Raw genomic sequence first — 23,827 nt, forward strand, 5'->3', positions numbered from 1 at the left:
ATTGTGATGGGAGGGTGGGGGTATAGGTTAGGGGACAATAGTATCAGAAGGGTAAACACCCTTTATTCACTACTGTCTACCACATGGAGGAGAAACTACTGGCTTAGAACTCCAGGATTGGGAAGATGATGCCCTGTAGAGAAGTAAATCAGTGATTTGGAGCAAGCCACGGTGAGAGGATGATGGGGAAACAGATGTATGAGTGGTCTGACCTTATTTAACGCAAGATGCTTTGCATTTTACAAAATAAGCCTGATGACCTCAAGGCTCAGGTACACAAACTGTAAAATCACATGAATTAAAACTGAACTTGACACAATGCCAACTCAAAGAATCCCTCCCAACTGACTCAGTCATACAGAAGCCTGTGGCTGAGACTTGCAAAGCTAGGTGCCTAAATTTGTTTTTAAATCTCTGTTCAGGCACCGAGTAACAGCCGCATAGCTTTCAGAGGTGCTGAATACCTTTATCTCCCACTGACTTTGTGGGTTCTTATCATTCCTACAAACCAGGCCACTTGTACTTCGTCACCTAACTTTAAGCACCTGGCTTCAAAAGTGTTGGGCATTGTGGGAAGGTGAAGCTTGAAGGTCAAACATACTCTGTTGGGAGTGAATTTCAGATCTGAAGGCCCTCAACTGAGAATACCCAGTTCCCAGGTGGACCCGTCTAGTGATGATCAGCAAGAGCATCTACACTGTTGAGATTAAGCCTAAGGAGAGGAGGGGCAATCTCAGACCTAATCATGACCCCAAACTATATAGCGTGTGTTAAATCAAGGCAGGCTTTACCTGGAAATGAATCGGACGTTTGTGCAGTCTGTGGGATGTGTGTGATGTACTCCATGCAAGAAACACTACGAGTTAAGCAGGTAGCATCTGACATTACCTGAATTTTCTTAGTGGCCTTCAAGGGTAACCTTGGAGTGTTCTGTAGGAATTGGTGTAGGAGCAACCACGGAATGGAGGATGGTAACTTAGCATGCATCCAAAAGGAAAAGTTACAAACACTTTGGCAAGTAAATATGGTTGGAGATGGTGGTTGAGAGGAAGCACGCTTGGACTTATTTGCTAACTAGGTGTCTCCTGAATTTCTAGCATCCAAACAGGGACTCCTAGATTGTGAACCTAGTGAAAGACAAGTTAAAAAAACCCTTCACCTGAGTGAAGAGAAATTGCTGCCACTTACCCATGGACATGTCTAAAGAAACCTGCCTGCTTTGAGTAGATGAACTTTCATGATCAGAGGCAGTTTTTGGCCGAGCCATCTACAGTGAGCAGATGTGTTCCTTCAGAAAGCCTCCCCTCTTCATAGGAGCGAGATTTCCTTCATACGTTTTAAAGAAGCCTTGCTTCCACAGGCAATACAACAAAGCTTGTTCAGAGTTTTACGGAAGATCCTGAAGCACTCTACACAATGCAAACTGCTTGACAGCTGTGTTGGAATTCCTTTTTTAGCCTTGATTTCTCTTACTCCTCAGCTCCATATTATTTATTTATCCCTCCTTCACTTGTGTAGTCTACACGAGTGCTTGGCCACTTCCTTTCCTTGCTTCTAAAGCTGAGCATCCTTTCATCACTTGCTGTTTGTAGCATGTTCAGTGCGCACATCCTGAAAAGAATTAGCAGTGACATTTTGTTGGGCCTAAACAACCACCTCATTAGGTCATCATTCTATGGTAACTACTATGTAATTACAGACTAATTAGTTACTTCTCCCTTTGTAAACCAAATTGTTCCATGTTATTTAATAAGGCTAACTCAGATGGTACCAATGCTTGGAATGGCATGGGAACTCTAGTGTAATTACCAGATTCTCTGCACCTCATGGATTAAGTACATGATAGTAACTCTGTATTATAGATTACATGGTTATTTGTGCACTGTGGAATAGTTTATTTTTAGAAGAATGGATACTTCATGCAGGTTTCAGTGGTTTGCATGCAAAATCTTGTAAAAGATGTAATTTGTAAGTCGGTCATATTTATGCTTGCTCCACAAATAAATTAAATGTAGTACTAATTACATGCACTAAGTATCTCCAAATTTACTATAGTGCTCTTGTTAACCTTTGATTATTGTAATTTTGTAACTTACCACCAAAAATGAAACATCCTATTTTGCAAGATATTTCTGCTGTGCGTTAACACCATAAACAAACAATTTACTCCTTTTTGACTGACACACTGGATTCTTAATTTGTGTTTTCTGAACAGAGTGTAGTGCTAAATTTTGAAGTAATCTGTTTTATCAGCTTTGGAACATACTAAAACATTCATTAATGGACTAGATTTTACTAGAATTAAACAGTCTCGAACAGTCCATTTTTAATAGATGGTACAGAGAAGTGGGTTAACCTGTAGTTTTTAGCTGTCTAATATTGTGTAGGAGCTTTAATCCTGTTCATAACAGAATGAGTTGAAAATGATATATAATTAAAAGGATATTGTCTATTTAAACCTTAGAAATACAAGGTGAATGAGGTAATATCGGTTATTGGACCAAAGAACTTCTTTGGTCCAATATAGGATATTTGAAATAGATAAGTATTAGGTAACAGATTACTTCACCCATCTTGTAGCTGTGTTGGTCCCAGGATATTAGAGACAACAATCCTGCATATGAATTTAAACATTAGCTGTTTTTAAGTGTTTAGCCTGTGTTGTTAATGCATTAATGATTGAAATGGAAAATTTTAAAAATACAACTTTTTATATGGTGCTTGTGTGATGAAAAATTAAGTTAGTTTCATGTTCTTGGTGAATTTCACTTTCACGTTCTTAATTCTCTAATATCTGGAATGTAAATGCAGGGGAGATTTTGTGTAAAAACTATCTGTATTAGAAATATTTCCAGGATTATTTTAAATTTAATCAGCCCAGATTTCATAAATATTTGGTGGTTTTTAACCATCTAAATCTCTGGGTCAAATATGAGTTGTTGTCCTTGTCACTTTCTAGAAGAATTGCACTGTACAAAGCTTAGAACAGAATCTGATTCCTTAACAAGAACTTAGAACTTAGTTTGGTATTAGAATGGGTCAGACTGGGGCAACAAATGCACCAACACACACACAATATAATGGTTGAAAACTTCACTAGAGATCACGACAAACAGAGTAGGATAATGTATGTATCCTTAGTGTAGTCTTGCTTGTGAGGTCTAAGGTCATATGGTGATACTTCATATGAAAGTTTGTACAGAACATTTTATCTCCTGTATAAGTTTACTTGAAACAAAAAAAGACAAGACATGAAATTGGGGCACAAGCTCAGTATTGTGTGTTTGCATCAGGGATAAAATGGTGTGTGTCTGTGTGTAGGCACTCAGTGCTGAAGCATTCAATATATTTGGATGAAAGCTGTGTATGAATTTCCAAAGTGCAGCAAGTCTCTTGCTTATTAGCTGAATTTCTTTGAGAATTGATCAGAAGCCTCTCTGCGGGTGCAGGGATTTGGCTTTCAAAGGCACATGAACTGGAGTGTGAAGAGCAGTCTCTCTAGAGGGTAGGGCAGGGGTTGGAACTCTTAGGTATTCTTCTTTGCTCTTCTGCTGACTCACTGACCTTGGAGAAAGCCACTTAACATGTCTGTTCCTCATTTTATAAATCTTGCAGCTGTGAGGTAGTCCAGGTATAGCTTTGAAAATGTAAAGTGCTATACTAGTGTTAATTCTCCATATAGCTAGTGTGTATTTTATCAATATAACAAGTAACTGAAGAGTTAAATATAATGGGCCAAATTCTGCTATTATGTAGGTATTCGGTGCTCAGCCTCTGTAACATCAGTGGAATTGAGTACCTATGTCTGAAGATACATTAACTGAGGCGAATTCTATCATTTAGACTAAATGAATTAATAACTTGCACCTTCCAACAATGTGGCATCAGTGTTTGAATTCAGAAGTCTTCAGGGTAACATTTAAGAAAGGTCTGCTATTTACGATCAGTTTGTAATCATCCCCATCATATTTGAACTTTTTGGGTATTCTGATAGTGACAGATTTCCATAGGCCTCTGTTGTAAATGCAACATAAATTAATACCCTCTTATTATCTAGTGTTTGTTTAGTGTTGCTAAATTCACACCCAGTTCTAGGACAAAAAGCTTTGAAGGGCTCAAGCTGCCAGCAGATGTTTGCTAGGAACATCTGTCAAAAGCTAGTTTGAATTGGGTTGCCTCATGGTAGCTGAGCATTCTTAGTAGTAGTTCAGTATATTTTTGCAGCAAATAGGTGTAGAATATTGTCACCTTAATAGGTCTTAATTCTAGTTCATGGCAATATTTCAGAATGATCTCCGTACAGAGACCCAGAGCTGATAGGCATTTATTGGGCTGAAGGAAGCATGCATTATGGTTACTGAACAATTTTTTGCAGATTTTTCTGTACTACTGAACAAAATTCTCATGATCATGAGATTCCTCAGTTACCACCAATTTCACACCATTCCCTAATAATGGATCTGCCTTATCTCTGTTGCACCAACCAAACCTTCTTTTCCTCTGTCAAATCACTCTTCACAACTTGCATCTGACTTTTCTCCTCAAGCCTCTGGTGCCATCTGCTTCCACTCTTGCACCTGATCCTTAGTTGTTAGATTGCACCTATATAATCTAGACCTAAATTCTCCTGGGGGAAGGGACCTTGCCTTTCTGTGTACCTATAAAATGCCATGTACACATGCTGTGCTATATAGAGCTGCAGGAATCTGTAGTTTGAAATTGCTTTATTTTGGCCCAGTTATAATGCATCAGTGTAGGACTTGAAAAACCTACTCTCCCCAAACATAATTAGGTTGGGTGATTGGGGCTGAATGGTACCCTGTCTGCTTTAATGGCTTGAGGAGTGCAGGTGTGGCAGTTCCTAGTTATAGCATTTGAGTGGTGCTCTTCAGCCCTGCTGTCTCCCTCATCACCCGTCCCCTGGCAGTGTGCGAAAGTCTGAGTGAGAGGGCTAAGGAATGGCTCAGAGCCTGGAGGTAGATGTAGTATGTAGCAGAAGTCCAAGAGGAGCAAGACTGGGTATACCAGAATGGTACAGCAGAGCTCCAAAGGATCAATATTGCTGTGGGGAACAGACCAGAGAGAGATTAGTGGTGTTGAGTCCAGTCCATTAGGCAAGACCTAGGCCTCATGGGGATATAGTCAGAGGAAACAGCTTGTGGAAGACGAGCTTTCAGGCCCAAATTTTAGGGGAAGACCCAACATCTTGCCATTGGGACCTCAAGTCATGGGAAGGCCTGATGAGCAGGAGACACTGTGCAGATGGGGCCCCAACTACTATAGGTCTGGGGTGTCCAGGGGTGTAGTGGATGGCTGACCAGTGAAGGATGGATAAGGAAAACTGAGAGCAGGAGGCCAGAGCCTTTGAGCTCAGCCAGTCAGGGAAGATATGAGACCAGACCTACTCTGGGGATGGACAGCCTGAACATGTCAGACCATCTGGGGATGGGCACTAGACTAGACAAATGGAGGGGGTTCAGGGGAAAAAGCATGTAGGTTAGACTTAAAACCACTTCATTTGATTTTCCCTTGCTCTTGGGAGATACTCCTGAGTACTGTAAGCACATGCACTGTTTTATCTCTCTGTAGGTAGTAGTAACTGACTTGCGGTGGGGTGGAGGGAGGGTTTTGGGGCTTTTTGGCCTGAACAATAAATTGAGTGCTTAGACTTGGACTAGTAAGGATTGGATACATTTTTTCCAAGCCCTGCTGATGTGCACAGGTATTGGAATAAGAGATATTATATTATATGAACACCAGATGGAATACAAAATAACTTTTTTTTTTTTTTTGCACACCACCACCTTTCCTACAAAAATATGATGCCATGGTCAGAATCTTTGGGTACATTCTTAGTGTGTTATCAAACCCCAACAAAATATCAGTCATAATCCTAGTGTGGTGAAATGCATGGTGAGCATGTCAGAGATAAAGCTGCTGTTAGGACAGTGAGGATGCTGTGAAGAAGTGGTTTCATTTCCGTTAATGGTGTGGCATGCATGGAAGGTAGAGTAATGTGGGGTATGGTGATCTACCTGGTTTTGACTGGAACATGTACAAGAGCTGTAACTGATCACCTCTGTGAAACACCTGTAACAAATTGATTGTAGGAAGAGAATACGCCAGTTATAATCAAGTTACTGGTATTGGAGGGAAAAAATTAAGGGGTTGATGCCTTGATGTCTGACGCCAGGATTTCAGGAATGCTACAAAAATCCCCAACTTTCCTGCATTGGCTATTCCCTGACTCCTAACACCAGGGAGGTAAGCCTGTGTGTTGGTGAGATGCAGAAGAATGAGATTATTGGCATTCTCTTTCTTATGGATACGTCTTTATTAATTGCTTCCCCACATTGATGGAATGTCCTTAAAATTTGTTTTGGGAACTAAACAGTTAAAATAGCGTTGGAGGAAATGAGCTCTCATGAATGAAGACAAAGTTTGGCAAGATGCCAGAATCTGCTGGGGGGGGAGGGGGGAGGCAGCTAACTGACTTTTATACCACAAACGACTTAAAAAAATTAAGAGATAATTCCATGTCCTGAGGTTACAAACCGGCTGCAACTGGTTTTTTTCCCCTGCCCCCGCTAGGCATCATGGGTAAAAGTAAGCATCCCCCTTTTCTTTTGTTTAATATAACAGTACAGCGCATGATTGGCAGGGAAGTGCCCGTTTTGAGACAGGGTTTCTGCAGGTCCCTAGAGGGGGATGGCACGCGGGGCCGCCCATGTTCTACGGAGAGGGCTTCTCATAAAAAAAATCTGTCTTTCTTTCCCTCCCTCCCCCTTCTCACTCTGTCTTCTCTTCTTTCTGTCTCTCTTCCTCCCTTCTTTTCTCTGTCTCTAATTTTCTTGACAACTAAAGGAGGCAGCAGGATATTGTACCTGTAAGTATTCTTTAGACTGTCCTTTTTAACAGACAAAAGGCTCTTTATGGATTATATCATGGCTATTTTCTCTCTCCTTTAACATGAGTTGGAAGGTTAAATGTAATGTTTTTTACATTATATTTAAAGAGAACTGCACTGTTGCTTGTGTTTGCTGTTGGACTGATTCCCTCTCCTACCTCCCAAAAAACCTCACCTCTGTTCAGGTTCCTTGTTCAGAGTGCGGTGTTCTTGTGGAATTACTAAATATGACTCTCCCTGATCTAAAGCTGCAAGGGAAGGCTTATTTTGGGTATATAAAAATTTTTCTTTTGTCTGTAGTGCTGATGGCTTGATGTAATAGCTCCCCCCCCCCCCACCTTCTTTTCATGTCAGCTCCAACCCCTCTCTGTGAATGGAGTCAACCAGCTGACGAGGGTTAGTGCTGGCATGGTGCCAGGGGCTGTGAATCTGTGTGTGCGTGTGTGTAAGTGTATACAGAGCACAAAGGGAAGGCCTGCAGTCTAGGAAATCACAGGCTATTATATAAGGCAGCCTGCGTCATCTCTGCTTGCTCAGGCTGACGGATGGGGAGTAGAGCTAGAGGAGGACTGTTAAGAGGAAAACTCCCCCTTTGCCCCCTCTTTATTTTTAAATGACCAGTTCATTGAGAAGGGATAATGTCTGCAGCCTTGCAGGGCCAGTTACCCCAAAAGTTCAATTATAGCCACATTCCTTGTGAGGAAGAGATTTCTTCCCTCCATCCACCCCCTTTGGCTTTTGGAAAGAGGGAAGCAGCTTATATTTTTGTCGCCTCATATTTTTAAATGATTTTGAGTGGGGAAACCTACAGAATGTCCTGACGTATCTAACAGCTGTAGTTAGTTAAGGTCTCTGTTTTAATACCAAACTGGTTTTAATAACTTAGCTTTTCAGGAAAAAAAACACACCTGAAAAATAAATGTCAGATACTAGAGCAAATACTAACGTTTTGCTCCTTCTGCTCCTCTTTCTTGGTAGAGCCTGACAAATGGTGGTAGAAATACTTTTTTTTTTTATGCCATCTGCTACACACAGTTGGGTTTGTACCGTACAAAAGTCAAACACATGACAGCAAAACTATAGAATGTTCTGAGCTTCCACACATCTGGACAGTTGCAGTTTTGGGTTCTGGCTGGGGTGGTGGTGTGTTAATTGCTGTACAGTTCCTATACTCCGTTGCAGTGATGGGCATTTTGTTATGTGAGACAGTGAATTGATTTAGAAGTTGTAATTTTTTCTTACTGACCACAATTTTTTTGCATTCATTTTTTGTAATTTGCTTTCTAGATACATTGTACTGCACAGACCCCGAATTTGTGTTGGAGAGATGAGAATTATGTATGCACATTAATGAATAGAGCTATCGTAATGTTACCGTTTCCTTTATGTGAGTACTTATATTTGCTGTGATTATATTTGCTGTGATCATTCAGATCTAAAGAACTGGTTTGTAAGGGAAAACAGTGGAACTGTTTAGTGAGTTTGCGCTGAATGACTATAAGAATTTATGGTCTGCTGCAATCTAGAGACAGCTCCCTGATTCTGTTGAGAACTAGCATTACGGTTTGTCTTTTTAAATTTTTTTTAACTCTTGCACAATCTGAATGAAATTATGAATAAAAACCTAGTTTGAATCCCTAATTTATGAATGGCTCTTCTCACTTTCAGCATTTGGAATATTTAAGAATATTTATTTGCTTGCAATTTTTCCTTTGTCAAGGAGGATTTAGGATTGTCTTTCTTTTAAAGAAAGATGCATTTTTTTGTTAATGATAAAACCTACGTGATAGGCCTACTTTTCCTCCTTAGCTGCATGAAATTCCCCCCCCATCCACAAATATCCAATCACACCATAGTATCTCTTTGCAAGTTACACACTAATGTGAATTGAGTGTAATATTCCTTGACAACTTACAAGCTGAAGCATCAGGATTCAAAGAGCAGCGTGTTATTTGTTAGTGTTTGGTATCGATGTTCTTGCAGATCTCTCTTCTGACTGCCTAGCCGTTAAGTCATAATTACCTTTTTAGGTTGTTATCTGTTTTATAGCATTGTATGGAAATGCTCATCTTGGGAGCCAGCCATTTTGTGTGTGCTGTGTTGAAATGCATTTTACGACATAGATGTTGGTTTGTATTCAGCATAGATGGAAGTTAAGACATTGTAGCATTGCATATGTCAGGCTCCTTTGAGTCATTAGACAAATGATTTCATCGTACGCTGCTGGTCAGCTGCCCCAGCAGGTTCAGAATGAGAAGCCAAAATCTGTGTAAAATCCTTAGTTTACATATAGGCTTGTTTTTTTGTTTGAGGGTGAAACTGGAATCTTTAGCATGTCGGAATTTAAAGTGGCTCTTGGGTAGCATGAGTGGAGAGTCTTAAGGTAAGCAGGACCTTTGCTTTGTTAGTGTGTGTAAAGAATTTTCAATACCAGTAAACAATAGAAGGTTGATTTAATATTTTCTTTTGTCCAAAAGAGGTATTTATTTTGAATACATTAATTACGATGTAGCAGGGTTTCTGTTTTTTGAAATTGTAGATACCAAGATGGTGGAAATTGGTTTTTTGGATTGACTCCTCTGTTTAAAATCAGTTGGATTTGTGGAAGTAAGAAGACTTCAGCATTTTTAATTTGCCTGTAGCTTTAATGTGCATTGAGGTGGTTAGGTTGAATGCTTAGTTCTAGTTTTCTTTCTGTTCAGATGTGATGATGTCATGTGTTTTTCTTTAAATTGGACCAATACATAACTTCATTCACGTGCTGCCAGACCAAGAAGCTGCTAGAGTTAGGTGTTAAATCTTGTATACCTCTGAGTGGCTTACACTTTTTCTTTTCCCCAAACTTTATGGATTATAAACTTGTTTTAGTAAAGCATCTTGTTTGCTTTCTTGAAATAACGCAGCTTCAACTATTCTTGATTTTCTGTTTAAAGAATCTGTTTTAGTGTGGCTTTTGTGTCTGTGTGTGTGTGTGTGTGTGTTGGTTCTACTGTCTTCCTCTGGTCCCTGAGGTTTAATCCATTTGTCTGGAGTTCCTACTGGTGAGTTGGGGTAAGGTCCTGTATGCTTTAGTAAGAGGTCTAGTTTAAGGTACACCACAGCATAAGAGATGGGAATCAATGGAAAGACATTGTTAAAAGATTGTAAGTTCCTCTCCCTGTGGGTGGTGGAGAAGGTTACATACACCTGTGTGAGAATAATGCTCTACCAGTTTTTTAGATGGATTTCATTAGTTTGATCCTGTGTTTTAGTGACCTTGGGTCTGGCTCAGTAGTGGGGGTGGAGAAACAGTTTGGGTTGCCTAGAAGAGTTGAGATTTGAGGTGAGTGGGAGAATGATCAGGCCTCTTTTATTTATTAATCAACCTGAGTGTGGCCTGCATGAAGGCTGGTTTTAGCTAACTGGAACCCTTGTGGCTGGACCACTCTGTGGTGCCCTGTTGATTGGATGGCTTCTCTTCTTCACTGGTTCTATTTTTCACATGGTGGTGGGAGTTGTCTCATTGTTTCCTGAGGCCTCCTTTGCAGGGACATGGTCAATTTGTCATGTAGGTGTATTTGTTTGCCTTCCACTTGGGAAGAAGAGAACACAAGCTAATCTTCTTGCTTCTCAGCTAGCATTAAAGAGGCTTCTAAATGTCCTTCAGTTATTGTAGATGGCAGTCTAGTTCTGTTCTTGCTTCGCATTATTGGTGGCAATGTTAGCTGTCTTTTTACCACAACTTCCTACTCTGAAAAGTTGTCAGATTTTCATTTTCATTTTTCATTTTCCATTTTCAAAGGACTATACAGACTTATTCCCCTTTTGAGTATTACTTCGCTGCTTTTAGCACAGTCCTTTCCCTTACTGTAGTTCATTTAGAATCTTTTCTAACATCTTTGTCCTGAGGGATCTCACTTTACAAATATGGCTACGCAGCAAAATCTCAATGAGTGCCATAGGGTCTGCCATATGTCTGTGTTTAAAGCAGTGTGGCTCTGGTATGGAACAACTGACAGGATCTGAGATTACTGGCCTTCAAGACAAGTGACCTGTGTCTCCATATGCCAGGAATCAGTTCACTTGCAGTGAGATGCAACCACCTCCCTAGGTAGGTGGACTGTAAAGTAGCCTATGTCACAGGATGGTGTCAAGTTTTGATCAAGAACACCAGGACAGCCTCTTCCCCTTCCACCTACCCCCCTACTCCCTGTAGAGGAGTTAGCTTAATTACTTTCTATAAGCAAAGGGGAGAGAGGTGTTAGATGAGTTGCAAATAGTCAGATACATTTTACAAATGTTCTAGATCAGTGGTTCTCAAACTTTTGTACTGGTGATCCCTTTCACACAGCAAGCCTCTGAGTGCGACCCTCCTTATAAATTAAAAACACTTTTTTATATATTTAATACCATTATAAATGCTGAAGGCAAAGCGGAGTTTGGGGTGGAGACTGACAGCTCAGTCCCCCATGTAATAACCTCACGATCCCTCTCGGGTCCCAACCCCCAGTTTGAGAACCCCGTTCTAGATCATGGAAGGTGCAAAAAAAGCTCTTGGGTTGATACGGTGTGTGTAGAGTGGAGAAGACTGGAGGAAAAGTTTCGACAAGCAGGGAGATGGGAGTAGTGAGTCAAGGTCTTTGGTGATGAGGGGAACAGGTCCATGGAGAGCCTGTGTAAAGGAGGAGGTCTCTTGGGAACTGTATCTTGAAATGAATAAGGAGCCAGTGGAGCTGTTTGAGGTGGAGGCTGATGTGCTGTCGCTTCTCTGTATGTTTAAGCTGGTGCCTGGTAACATCTTGCATTTCAATTGCCTTGTCCTCAGGTCCCAGACATCCCTAATATACAATTTTAGTGAGAGGGGAAAGGAAGGTGCAGATGAAGCAGAGTTGAGGTCTGTAGAGAGATGAAATGTGTTTGGTACCAATGTTGCAGGTAGTTGAAACAAACGCAAACTGCTTCTAAGGTCTCCTCTACTAAATCCCCCTCATAAAAACTTGATGGTTATTCCTTGAAAACATTGGAGGGCAGAGTTGGTCCTGCTGAGACTCAGACCTGTTTCAAACAGGAGGCATAGACTCCCTGAGCCTTTCACCACCAGCCTTAAGTGACAGGTCTTCGCTTGTCCCCTACAGTGGGTTTCAGTGGACACAATCAAATACATTTAATTTGTGTAATATTTTAATGAATTTCTTGAATTGGAGAAGGGCTGTGAGATTCACTTAGTCCTCTGGTAAGAGTTGGCAGGGCCAACGTGCCTTTCATTTACCATCCAGACTCTTTCTATAGATAGCAATTGGTATGGGCAAGGCAAGGTTTAAAAGGAAGAAAAACCTAAATGGTCTTGAGCCAGTCAGCAGCTGCTGAGTCAGCAGGGTTCAACTTGGGAAGACCCATAGGGAGCCCAACACAAAAAGAGCAACCAGCCAGTGTGTGTGCAGCATCCTCCACAGATGCACAGTGGGATGGATGCCCCAGGTATGGTTGGTCTTGGCACAGTGAACCGTGCCACACCTGGATCTGTTAAGCTGGCATTAAAGGTGGCATGGGAGCCCAAAGCCTGGTAGCCATTTGTCCAGCCTGGTGATATGGGAGCTTGTGGTAATGGCAGCAGCTCTCTCATCCTGTCAGCAGTGAGCTGTTGATACCAGCTGGATGGTGAGCGCGCAGCACTGTTTGTGGAGGGTTTCTCTTGCAAAGGTGGTGGTGGAATTCATCTCGGATATCCCTGAAGAATGGCAAGTGTGGCATTTGCTTTACCTTGGTAATCAGTTTACTGGCCGCATTCTGACGCTAGATAAGTGAAGGAATATTGGCTAGGACTGGTAACTGCACAAGTTCTGTTGGTTTCAGTTTGCCTGTGATAATTCTTATGGTATGATCAAGCTTAGTGTCTACTAGTGTAACGTGAGAAGCGTTTAATCAAACTTAGGGCACAATATTCTCCAAACGAGTAGCAGAGAATGAGCCCCAGACTATGCAGTGTTTGTGCATTGGCTCCCCAGGTGGACCCTACCACCTTGTTCAGGAAACACTTTCTGCTCTTGATGTTTCAAGGTACTTTAGTGTGATCGTATTTGTATGTGAGCTTTCAATCTAGGGTGACCCATAGATACACTGGCTTTTTAACATCCTTTTGAATCCAGGCTGATGGACTGTACTACTTGTTGTGTTCGTGGTGGACAGCCACACCAATGAAACTACATCCCATGTGTTGCTTCCAGGGACTGAATGTCCCGTCCCACGTGTTGTCTCCCAAAGTCAGTAGTCACAGCAGCACGTCTGCTGCTTAGGGAACTGAGATTTTTAAATGGAAGGATGGGGAAGGAAAAAACAAAAGAAAAGGCAGTTTTGCATGTGAAACTCCCACCCCCTTGTACTCAGTAATAGGACAAGTGTGCAACAGTGCGCGGGCACTGTGGACCAACTGCCAAGGCAATAGCAGAAGGACATGCTGGATGAGTCATACCTCTTCGACTTTATGAAAGATGAGCAGCTCCATGAGCAACAGGAGCTGGGGCCAATTTTGATGTTTTCCTTTCTTCTTCACTGGTATTGTCATGCTTTCTTCTCTGGCGGGAAAGAGCCCAGGGAGCTGCCCCGACTATTCAGGTGCTGCCAGCTGAGTCTCCCTGGCAGCTCACTTCAGAATAGCTTCTGGGGCAGCTGAAGCAAAGATGACTAAGGAATGTGGACACTGCTTGTTCTCAGGTGAGAGAGGGGGTGGTAGTGAGAGGCCTTGCGTTGCTGAAGACTAACTTGGCCAGGGAAATTTTCCTTTAAGAAATGCCAGACTGGGTCAGTTGAACAGTCCATCTAGCCGAATATGCGGTCTCCAGCAGTGGACAGTACCAGCTGCTGCAGGGTTTCTTGCACCTTCCCTGAAGAAAGCCATTTTGGAGTAGTCTGCCCACAAAGTTCTTTCAACCCCTGTTAGAGATTGACTTAAGCTGTGAAGCAGGAAGGTTTGCATCCTTCCAAAATGCTTGTTTTTTTAATTCCTTTCAGTTAGAACCTCTGGATGATATTATTACAGTATAAACGCCCTATCCTGTTTTGAATCCTGCCAATGATTTGTTGGGGCAAAGAGTTCCAGTGTCTATGTGAGAAAATATTCCACCTTAACAGCTTTGAATTTGCCACCTTTTAGTTTAATTGAATGTCCACTTGTTCTTCCATCTCATCTCAGGGTGAATAGGAGGTCCTCATTTATCTTCAGGCCATTATTTTTGTGCCCTTATCACATCTCCTCAGTAAAACAAACATCCCACCTCTGCAATCTCCATCGGAAACTTTTTTCATGCCTGTAATCATTTTCACTGCGATAAAGAGGTGGAATCTTTGAGCCAAAGAAGATAGAGGCATCTGTTTAGTTAGAAATCTATTTCTCACTTGTTTAGACCCAAAGACTCATGCTAGAGGCTCCATGCTTGTGGAGAAAGGGACCAACAAAGCTATGCCCCCCATTCATCAGTTTAGTAGAGCATTTCCAAAGTTATTTGTCAGGGCATTATCGCAAGTCATGGACCCGGGCCCCATTGTGCTAGGTGGTGTACAAAAATGGAACAAAAAGGTGGCTCCTGCCTCAGGGAGCTTACGGTCTTTGTATGGTTGGAGATGAAGGTAACGGGGAGAAAGTACCGGTCAGCAGGATGGGCAGCGGCCATGGCACGCTTGCTGCCTAACCATTACCAATTCCGCTGTAGGCATTGTGGCAAAGGAGAGTTTGAGGGCAGTGAGGTAACCTTGTGACGGTTTATGCTTGAGGGGCAGCATGGGAGAAAGCACAAAGGTGCTTGTTTAAAGTTTAAGAACTGGGCAATATGGTCTGGCATTGTTGGCAGAGTGGAGGGCAGGAGTCGATTCTATGGCGATTGGCTGTGAAGGACCTTGAAAGTTAAGAGAAGTTGTTTGGTGCAGTTGAGTAGGGAGAGGCAGTGGAGTGACACAGAGTGGGTGACAGTTGTCAAAGTGAGGGGACAAGAAAATATTTCCAGCAGTATTTTGAATGGGGGCAAGAATGGATTTGTCAAGGTGAGAGAAGAGGGTGCTGAAGTAGTCAAGATGTGACTGAGATCTGGGATGAGAGCTCTCACAGGATGGAGAGGAAAGGCTGATCTTCGAGATGTGCAGGAAGAATCATGTACATATGTTAAAGAATAACTTACTAATACGTGCCTTACCCTTTTACCGTTTTATACTTGGAAATTGTCACAGGACTCGTGACTTTCCCCAAGGCACACAGTGAGTTGCTGGCAGACCTGTGACTAGAGTCCAGGTTCCCAATCCCTTGCTTTAACTAGAAAGCCAGATTATCTGCAGTATCTAGACACATAGCAGACTCTTGTTAGCAAACTTGCTTTGCCATCCCATGTCCCTCAGCTTTCCAAGCTGTTAGGCCATCCAGTATCTGATTCAGCATAAAGGGAATCTCACCCATGTATACTTAGCAGAGGCATCCTGTGTCATGATGGCATTGCTGTTCTCAGTGATAACCCTCATCTGTCATATCAAGAAGGTCCTGCAAGGTAGGAACAGCCTTTAATTTATCTGACACAGGTTGTTAATTTAATCTATGGTTGGTATACAGCCAGGGTTCTTGTTGAATGTGGGGTAATGATAGCATCCTTCAAAAGGTGATTCCTGGGACATCGTGTAGAACGAAACCCTGCGGAAGGTGATAGCTTTCCACATGTGAGAACCAGACAAACTTTCTGTCTCAGTGGGATTGAAGGGCAGTCCTGAAGTCAACGGACTTCCTTTTATAAGGAGGAGAGTGGTGGTCAAAGCACCACAGAGGAAAGACTCTTCTGGTTTAATGGCAAGTGTGGGAGAGTGTAGTTTTAATGATAATATTAAGAAGATGATGGGATACAAGTGTATAAAAGTGTGAACTTTTTTTCGTTTCCTAAGTTATCAAAACATACAAACAAGGGGACATTCAATGAGGTTATAAAAGATGGCAAATTAAAAATGGATAAAAGGAACTACAAAATGCATAATTAGACTATGGAACTCATTGCCACAGGAAGGCATTAAGTCCCAGAACTTGACCAGACTCAAAAAGGAATTGGACATTTATATGGATATCAAGAATACTCAGAGTTCATTTAAAAAAAAAAATTAGCAAGAGAGATATGAATCCTTTGCTTTAAATCCTGAGGTGGTTTTCTAACTAATAGGAGAGTAATAGATTGTCCCATATCTGCCTACTGCAGAGCTATTCTGCCTTCCTCTGAAGCCTCTGGCGCTACCCGAGTTGGAGACAGGATACTGGACTACGCAAGTCTCAAATCTGATCCACGCTACAATTTCTTTGTTCTTAATAGCAGAGGACTGGCAGTGGGGACTCCTTGGTTCTCTTCTGTTACCGATTTGTGACCCAAGAAGCTCAAATCTCTGGCCTCAATTACATAGATGGATTATTGAGGACTAGACAAAGTTTAGGTCACTTAACCACACTACACCTCAGCTTTCCCATCTGTATAAGAGGAATAAGGCTTGCCTACCTCTGTAAAATGCTTTAAGATTGCTAGATCAAAAGTGCAAAAAAAGCATTAAATATTTTTGAGTGGCACCAGATCAGGTATTGAAGGATAATGCAGCTGAAGTATCTCTGACAAAAGTTCTGCTTCTTCACTGGGGAGATGCTTTTCTTAGTCATCTGGACCTTTTTTCAAAAACGTCGTTTTTAGAAGCTTTCCCTGTGGCATAGTCAGTATGGGAAGATACCAGCAAAATCGTTCCTTTTGCCCTGCTTCAGGTAGGGGATGGGTCAACAGAATTTGTCTAGTCCTCGATAATCCATCTGTATAATTGAGGCCAGAGATCTGGCTGGTAAAAGGAGGACTTAAACTTTCGGGATATGTTAGCCACCATTACTGCTGCCTGCTTGCTGTCATTGCTACTGTAGCTGCTGCTTGTGTGTAGACTGGAGGCCTTTGTAGAAATAGAAATGTGTAAAGTTTCAGTCTGGAAACATCTGTTTTGCTTCTGTGGCACTTGGGTGTTGTAGCCTCAGCACCAGGTTCCAAACTATCTTCCTTGTTTCTGCAGGGGAGGCAGTGCTGCTCACGTTCCATCCCTCTGAGTCAGCTCTGAGGGCACAGAACTTAGCTACAACTGTGTTTCTGCACCTGGATACCCCAGCCTGGGGCATTCTTCCTTGTTGTTGAGTGATGGTTAAAGTTTTATCATCTCCTTACTAGGAGAATCTGTTTAATCACAGGCCTTGCTGTTTTTCTCAAAGGAGTCCTCTTTGTATTTGTGAGTTATGTGGTGTTAGGCATGTAGGATGGCATATCCTGACCAAGGGGCAACAATGTTAACAAACTTGCTTTGGCATTGCTAAGTGTCAGTCCAAGAGTTGTAACCCATCAGCCTGGACTGGTGGAAGTTCTGCTTTTTGGGTGAAGGTTGTAACTGCTCCAGCACAGAAGAATGTTTTGCGACACTTACAAGTGAGGGCCATGGAGCGAAGGAGCCATTGGAGGAATGTAAAAGCTGTCATTGGAGGAAAACAGTCTCAATACACACTGTGTAGCTTGGCCACACTGTTTTAGCTTTACTGAATAGCGTCAGCTGTAACTGAGATTTTGTTGATCTACTAACTGTTTCTGAGGCTTCTCATCAGTTCAACCTCTGAACAGCACTTGTCCCTTTCCCACATGCGGACTGTGTAATGGGTGGTGCATGTGTGCACGTCTCATAGAATCAGTCCCAAGACACATTAGTAGCTCTGGTCCACTATTCACCCCTTGATTGTCTAAATTAACAAAGCATATGTAGCTCTTCAAATAATCTTTCTTGTTTCTTTGCTTAATCTATGCAGCACAAGGATGCCATGGAAATGAGAAGTTGGGTCATGTTGTTTCTTCAGTGTCTGGGAATGGAAAACCTGCATTTCTAGTACCTGAGAAGTGAAACAGCCCAAAGCTAGAGAGACATGTGAGGGAGCAAATTAGAGAGAGAGCTCTGTCTTGCCAGTGACTGCCCTGAACTTCAGCTAAATGATGTGAGCCTAGTAACAGGTTGGCTCCCTGGCTGTTTCTGCACCAAGCTACAACGCACACACTTTACTCCAAGCTTTGTTTTTAGCACTGCTCATCCTTCCCTTTCTTCATCTGTAAATCTTGTAACTGTTGTTGCATGTTTTTCTTGAACTGAAATACAGAACAATGCAACACTTTATGTAGCATTTCTTATATGCACTGTACCCCAGTGCGCATTAGAGTGAACTAATTTAGAGATAAATAGTATCCAAGGCAGGGAGAGAAATTAAGGGTGTGCCTACACAGGGATAAACCTGTGGCTGCCCGGGTCAATGGGGCTCACGGGGTTTGAGCTCCATGGCTGAAAAATTGCTGTGTAGATATTCAGACTCGGGCTAGAGCCCAATCTCTGGGACCCTGCAATGGGGGAGGGTCCCAGAGGTCAGGCTTCAGTCTGAGTTCAGATGTCTACACAGCAATTTTTAGCCCCTCAACCCAAGTCCCATGAATCTGAGTCAGCTGACCTGAGCCTGCTGTGGCCATGCTCCAGGGCTTTTATCCCAAGAGGCCCAATCAAGGAAGAGAGAATGGGTGCAGATGGGAATTGAAGAGCTGGGGAGTCGTCAAGGCAGAGATGCTGCAAAACCATTCAGGATGGCAGGAGATGCACAGAAGAAGGCTCTTGCACTCATTGCTGAGAAACTTGGGAGGGGCTCAGTGGGGAGGCTGATTCTAGGTGGGGGTAAAGGGTGTGGGGTGGGGGCAGGGGAGTAGAAGAGGAGGGGTTGGAATGAGTCCGTGATGGTCCTGGCAGCACGGAGTTTGGCACACGAGACAGTCTGGGGAGCTGGGGCATGTTGCCGTATTGGAGACAGGAGCTGCAGTAACTGGGGGCAGTGGGAATCTCTGGTCTCTGCACCTTGGTTGGGTGCATCCGATGAAGTGAGCTGTAGCTCACGAAAGCTTATGCTCAAATAAATTTAATCTCTAAGGTGCCAGAAGTCCTCCTTTCTTTTCGTGGGTACAGACTAACACGGCTGCTACTCTGAAACCTGACGGTAGGTGGAGAACAAGGGTGGTGAGGGTCTTTCTGTCCCCAGCTTTGCCTTACAGGGATCTGAGCAAAAAGAAACAGTTTGTACTGTAGTCTTTGGAGAAAAAGAAACCTGGTGCGGCAGCAGCATGCCCAGGTACAGGTCACATACTGTCCAGCCGAGAAGCTGCCTTGCTGCTCCAGAGAGTGGGCTTCAACCCCCCCAAAAGAAAGATGACTGATAAGAAGTAGAAGAGAAGGAACTGGGTAGTTGGGAAGAGAGAGGAGTAGGCTCCAACTGATGAGGGAAGTTTTCCCCTGTATATCAAAGTATTTACTGTCTCTAGAACTGCGTGGGGGTGGGGGTGTAATGGGGGTATCCTCTCTGCTTCTCATCTGTACTCCTTCTCCCTAGGGGTCTGTTAACTCCTAAGTGTTGGTTCTAAACTCTGACACCAGCATTTTTGTGATCCAGTCAGTAAAGCTTGCTCACCTACAGAGATACACTTGAAGATAATTACAGTCTCTATCAAGTCTGAAACAAAACATGTTTTATAGCTCTTTTGTTTTCCCTTAGGGGACTTCGCCACCATTTGAGGATTTTGTTTCTCTTTTTTTTGTTTTGTTTTTTTTTTTTTTCCACCGTGAGTTTCTTTAGGGAAGTGAAATGGAGAATCTGCTTCCTTGGATGTGGAGAATTGCTGGGAGTAATTTACAGGGGAATTGCTGTGTTAGGTAGCAGGAGAAAATTCTGAATCATCTGGTTTGTATTATCTTCTGGTGAAGATGTGTTGTAAAGCCCATCATGTCTTGGCTTTCAGGTGTGACCCTGAAATGAAATATATTGTTTAATGCACTTGAATGATAGGATTCAGAGTGTTTGTATATGTATCTATCCATCTTAAAGTAATCCTATTATTGGCCAACTTTTTCACTGCTAAACACTCAAATGACTTCCTCTGATAGATTAGTCTATATCGATGTAAAGTTAGGAGTAAAAATATTTATGCTTTTGTTTGGTGTTTAGTTCCAGCTTGCTACTATAAAGGTAAACCTGAATCTGTGCATGCTGTGTCAGCTCTCAAAGCTGAGTCAAATTAGAAGCGCTTCTATTTTTTAGAAAAAAGAAAAGGAGGACTTGTGGCACCTTAGAGACTAACCAATTTATTAGAGCATAAGCTTTCGTGAGCTACAGCTCACTTCCTCAGATGCATATCGTGGAAACTGCAGCAGGCTTTATATATACACAGAGAATATGAAACAATACCTATTCCCACCCCACTGTCCTGCTGGTAATAGCTTATCTAAAGTGATTTCCAGCACAAATCCAGGTTTTCTCACCCTCCACCCCCCCACACAAATTCACTCACCAGCACTCACCAGCAGGAGTGAGTGTGGGGGGGTGGAGGGTGAGAAAACCTGGATTTGTGCTGGAAATCACTTTAGATAAGCTATTACCAGCAGGACAGTGGGGTGGGAATAGGTATTGTTTCATATTCTCTGTGTATATATAAAGCCTGCTGCAGTTTCCACGATATGCATCTGAGGAAGTGAGCTGTAGCTCACGAAAGCTTATGCTCTAATAAATTGGTTAGTCTCTAAGGTGCCACAAGTCCTCCTTTTCTTTTTGCAAATACAGACTAACACGGCTGCTACTCTGAAATCTATTTTTTAGAAGCGGCAAAGAGTCCTGTGGCACCTTATAGACTGGAGCATAAGCTTTCGTGGGTGAATACCCACTTCATCGGATGCGTGGTTTTTTTATTATTTTTTAGCTGCTTTTTACTTTTCTTGGGTTAGTCTGACACACAACTGGGAAGCGTTTTGCAAGTTCATGACTGTCTGACCTTCAGATTTACTTGAGTATTAATAGTTTCTTCCTTCTAAGTTAGATGAAAAAATACTTAGCTACTCCCACGGTGCCTTCTTTCCTGCAGTTAAGGAAGAGGGGAGGTTATTTTGGAAATTCATATAAATCCTAATAAAGCTGCAGGTTCTCCCCCCCCCCATCAACCCTCTTCTATTCCTTCCCCATGCTTGCTTTTGCACCTGAATTAACAACACTGAAGGGCTCCAGTCAGTAAAATGTCTGAAGCCTGATTTAATTTTTATTGAATCTGGCTCAAAGTGCACGTTGATTTACCAAGCCAGTAACGTCTGCTGTCGAGAGGATTAAAATGTTACGATATCTGATTATGGCGATTGTGGGTTGGGTTTCTTGTTCTAGCAAAGAGGGGATTTGTAAAGAATCGGCATCGTTTTAGGTCTCTTGGCCCTCAGATGGGTTGTGGCCGGGAGAGTCAGGATGTTATCCGTAGTAGGGTAACTTAAGGTTTTCTCCTTCAGCAAGCGGACTACTTTATGCAAACGATATTATAGTCAACACCCAGCTGATTATTAGCCAGGGTGGTTTTGGAATTGAAGCATTTTTAGTTTTCATGGCTCAAAGCAAAGTGTCCTATTTCTGGTGGTATTTCATTTTCAGGGTGCCAGGGCAGCTGAATTTCTGCCTCCAACTTGTCAAAAACTAAATCCTTATTTCTTCGTCAAGGGCCTCTGTGCATTCCCATTAATGGGATTCAGCACCTCTAGTGCTGAGCTGTGGGACTGTGTAGAAAAGCCGTGTCCACTAGGGGGTGTGGTAGCGATCTCCTGGCTCCACGTGTATGTGATAAGACAGGCGGTGCTCTGGAAGAGATCAAGACCAAGAGTCACAGCCTGGTCTCCAGACTCTCCAAGTCCCTCTCTGCTGCTTAGGAGAGAGAGGTACATCTTTTTGATTTCAGAGACCGCCCCCCACAGTTCAGCATCACCAGAGCACCTAGCCTCAGGGGCGATACCAACCTCTTCTAAAATGGCTCCTATAAAAAGATGTGTCCAGGGATCCTGGTCCTGTATTGCATTCAAGGGATCCTGGAGACAAGGTGGGTGAGGTGGTAGCTTTTCTAGGACCAGCTCCTGGTGCTGAGAGAGCCGAACTTTGAGCTATGTGGAGCTCTTCCTCCGCTCTGGGAAAGGTACTCAGTGTTACAGCCAATATTTAACATAAGTAAACACATTCTAAGAGACCATTCAAGGTAAAGTGGTCCATTAACACTTCTGCATTAATTCCTAAACTACTCTGTGAAATCCTCATTTTCTTCAGGTCAGGACAAGCACTAATTGACCTGTTTGAGTCCAGACAGGATGCCAACTGCCATCAGTACTTCAGGGCTCACAGGGAGAGAAAATTACTATCAGGCACATTCCTGCAGGACTGGAGCAGTCATCTGCTTTACACCTTCCCTCCCATTCCCTTCTTCCACAGAGTCCGAAGGAATATCAGCCAAGCGGAGCCGGTATGGCCCCTGTATCTCTGGTACACAGACTTCTAGCTGTCCAGAGAGCTGCAGGTTTGTCTTCCGCTCCTTCCAGGCTTCCTGTCCCAGCAACAAGGAAGTATTCACTCCAACACAGACACATGTCATCTGGCTGCAGGAAGAATAATCTGCTGGTCACTGTGGAGGCTGATTTTGCTTATAAATGGTCCAGTTGGTACTATTACAATTCAGGAAAACTCTGCCCTCCAGTTTGCAATGGACATGGTTTGTGTTAGAAGCAGACTAAAGGGTTAACCCTGTTATGGGCCAGTATCCCTTGGGTATTAGAATATCCACTGTACTTGAAATCACAGAGTTAGCAGTGGCTTCCTTCAGGGTTCATGTAGCAGTTATCTCTGCTCATCACAGCATGGTCAGAGAGAAACCTATATTCTCTCACTCCTCAAGGGAAAATGAAACGGAGAATGTTGAATGCCTATCCCCTGTGAGAGGGGCTCCCCTACCTGGACTTGAATCTCGTCACTGTGCTGCTGTCTACCCTACAAGCCCCTGGCTTAGGCATCTTCGAATAAGCAGTGTTCTAATAGTTGTTAGCTCTTCTAGGAGGGTTCGTGAGCTTGCTGCCTGGAGGTAGGGAGATAAAATTGTCAAAAGGGCTCACCCTAGTTTTATGTCTGAGGTTCTCTGATTTTTCACTTGTCACGGTGCAGCTCCCTCCCTGTTTTCTTCCCCAGACCTCAAGCTCATCCAGGGGAGTTGCATTTGTAGTCACTGCAGGTTAAAAGAGCCTTGTGTTAGGAGAGACTAAACCCTTTTGAAGATCAAACAGTTTGCAGTTTATAGGGGAGATGTAGGGGGAACCAATTAAAAGCAGACTTTCTTTCCCCCTGTAACAAGAGATGTGTTGAACACGCTGCTACTTACCCAGGAAGCCAATGCTCGGGGGGAGGGGGGCTAAGACACATTCTGCTAAGCCCACAGCAGCTTCTATGGCCTGTTTAAGACAGACTCCCCTGGTAAAGATTTACAAAGCAGCAACGTGGAGTCCAGTTCATGCTCTCATTCAGCACCACTCATTGGACTTGCCATCCTGTTCTGATTCTGTTTTTGTTAGTGATACTAGAGTGTGTTGTGGGGTTTTCTTGTTTTTTGGTTTTTTTGCCTCGAACTCTTTCCCCTGCTGTCCTCGGATGTGGGCACGGCTTGCTAATCTTCCATTAGTGGGTATTCACACAGGCCCTTGAAGGGAGGTTGGTTGCTAGCATGGGCGGTGGGTGGAGCCCCCTTTTGGGGATGCTAGCCCCGGGCCCCATCCGTTCCTCCCTTGTAGTCTCGCGACCCTCCCAGAGACCCAGGTGCCTGCCCTCGGCCGCAGGAGCCCCAGGCTGGCTGGAGGCCCAAGTACCCCCTCTCAGCTGCAGGCCCAAGCTCCCTGCAGCCAGAGCCCCATGACCCTCTGCTCCCTGCAGGGCTGGAGCCACAAGCTGCACGCCCCTCCCCCACCCAGAGGAGTCCCAGGCTGGCGGGAGGCCTGAGCGCGTGGCTCCCCCCCCCCCTCGGCTGGAGGTGCCCCAAGGTCCCCCCTGCCCCACCCACC

The 23,827-nt window shown here is 43.3% G+C and overlaps 1 protein-coding gene across 5 annotated transcripts in view; it reads left to right on the forward strand.

The window, feature by feature from the left end:
* The window catches only part of GATAD2B (GATA zinc finger domain containing 2B), an 81,102-nt gene that overhangs the window by 20,792 nt on the left and 36,483 nt on the right, over window positions 1-23,827 (forward strand). For 2 of the 5 annotated variants that reach the window (XM_084613714.1, XM_084613718.1), the window contains exon 2: window positions 8,195-8,294. The exons of 1 other annotated variant lie outside the window; for it this stretch is intronic. In XM_084613714.1, the coding sequence (XP_084469840.1) occupies window positions 8,293-8,294 (2 nt within the window). In that variant the 5' untranslated portion in view covers window positions 8,195-8,292. Of the gene's footprint in view, window positions 1-6,696; window positions 6,887-8,194; window positions 8,295-23,827 lie in introns of those variants that run through there. 2 more of the 5 variants (XM_084613715.1, XM_084613717.1) reach the window with 2 other exon arrangements.

Source organism: Lepidochelys olivacea (genome assembly GCF_965140295.1).
Source record: "Lepidochelys olivacea isolate rLepOli2 genome assembly, chromosome: 24".
In the NCBI taxonomy this organism is placed as follows: Eukaryota; Metazoa; Chordata; order Testudines; family Cheloniidae; genus Lepidochelys; species Lepidochelys olivacea.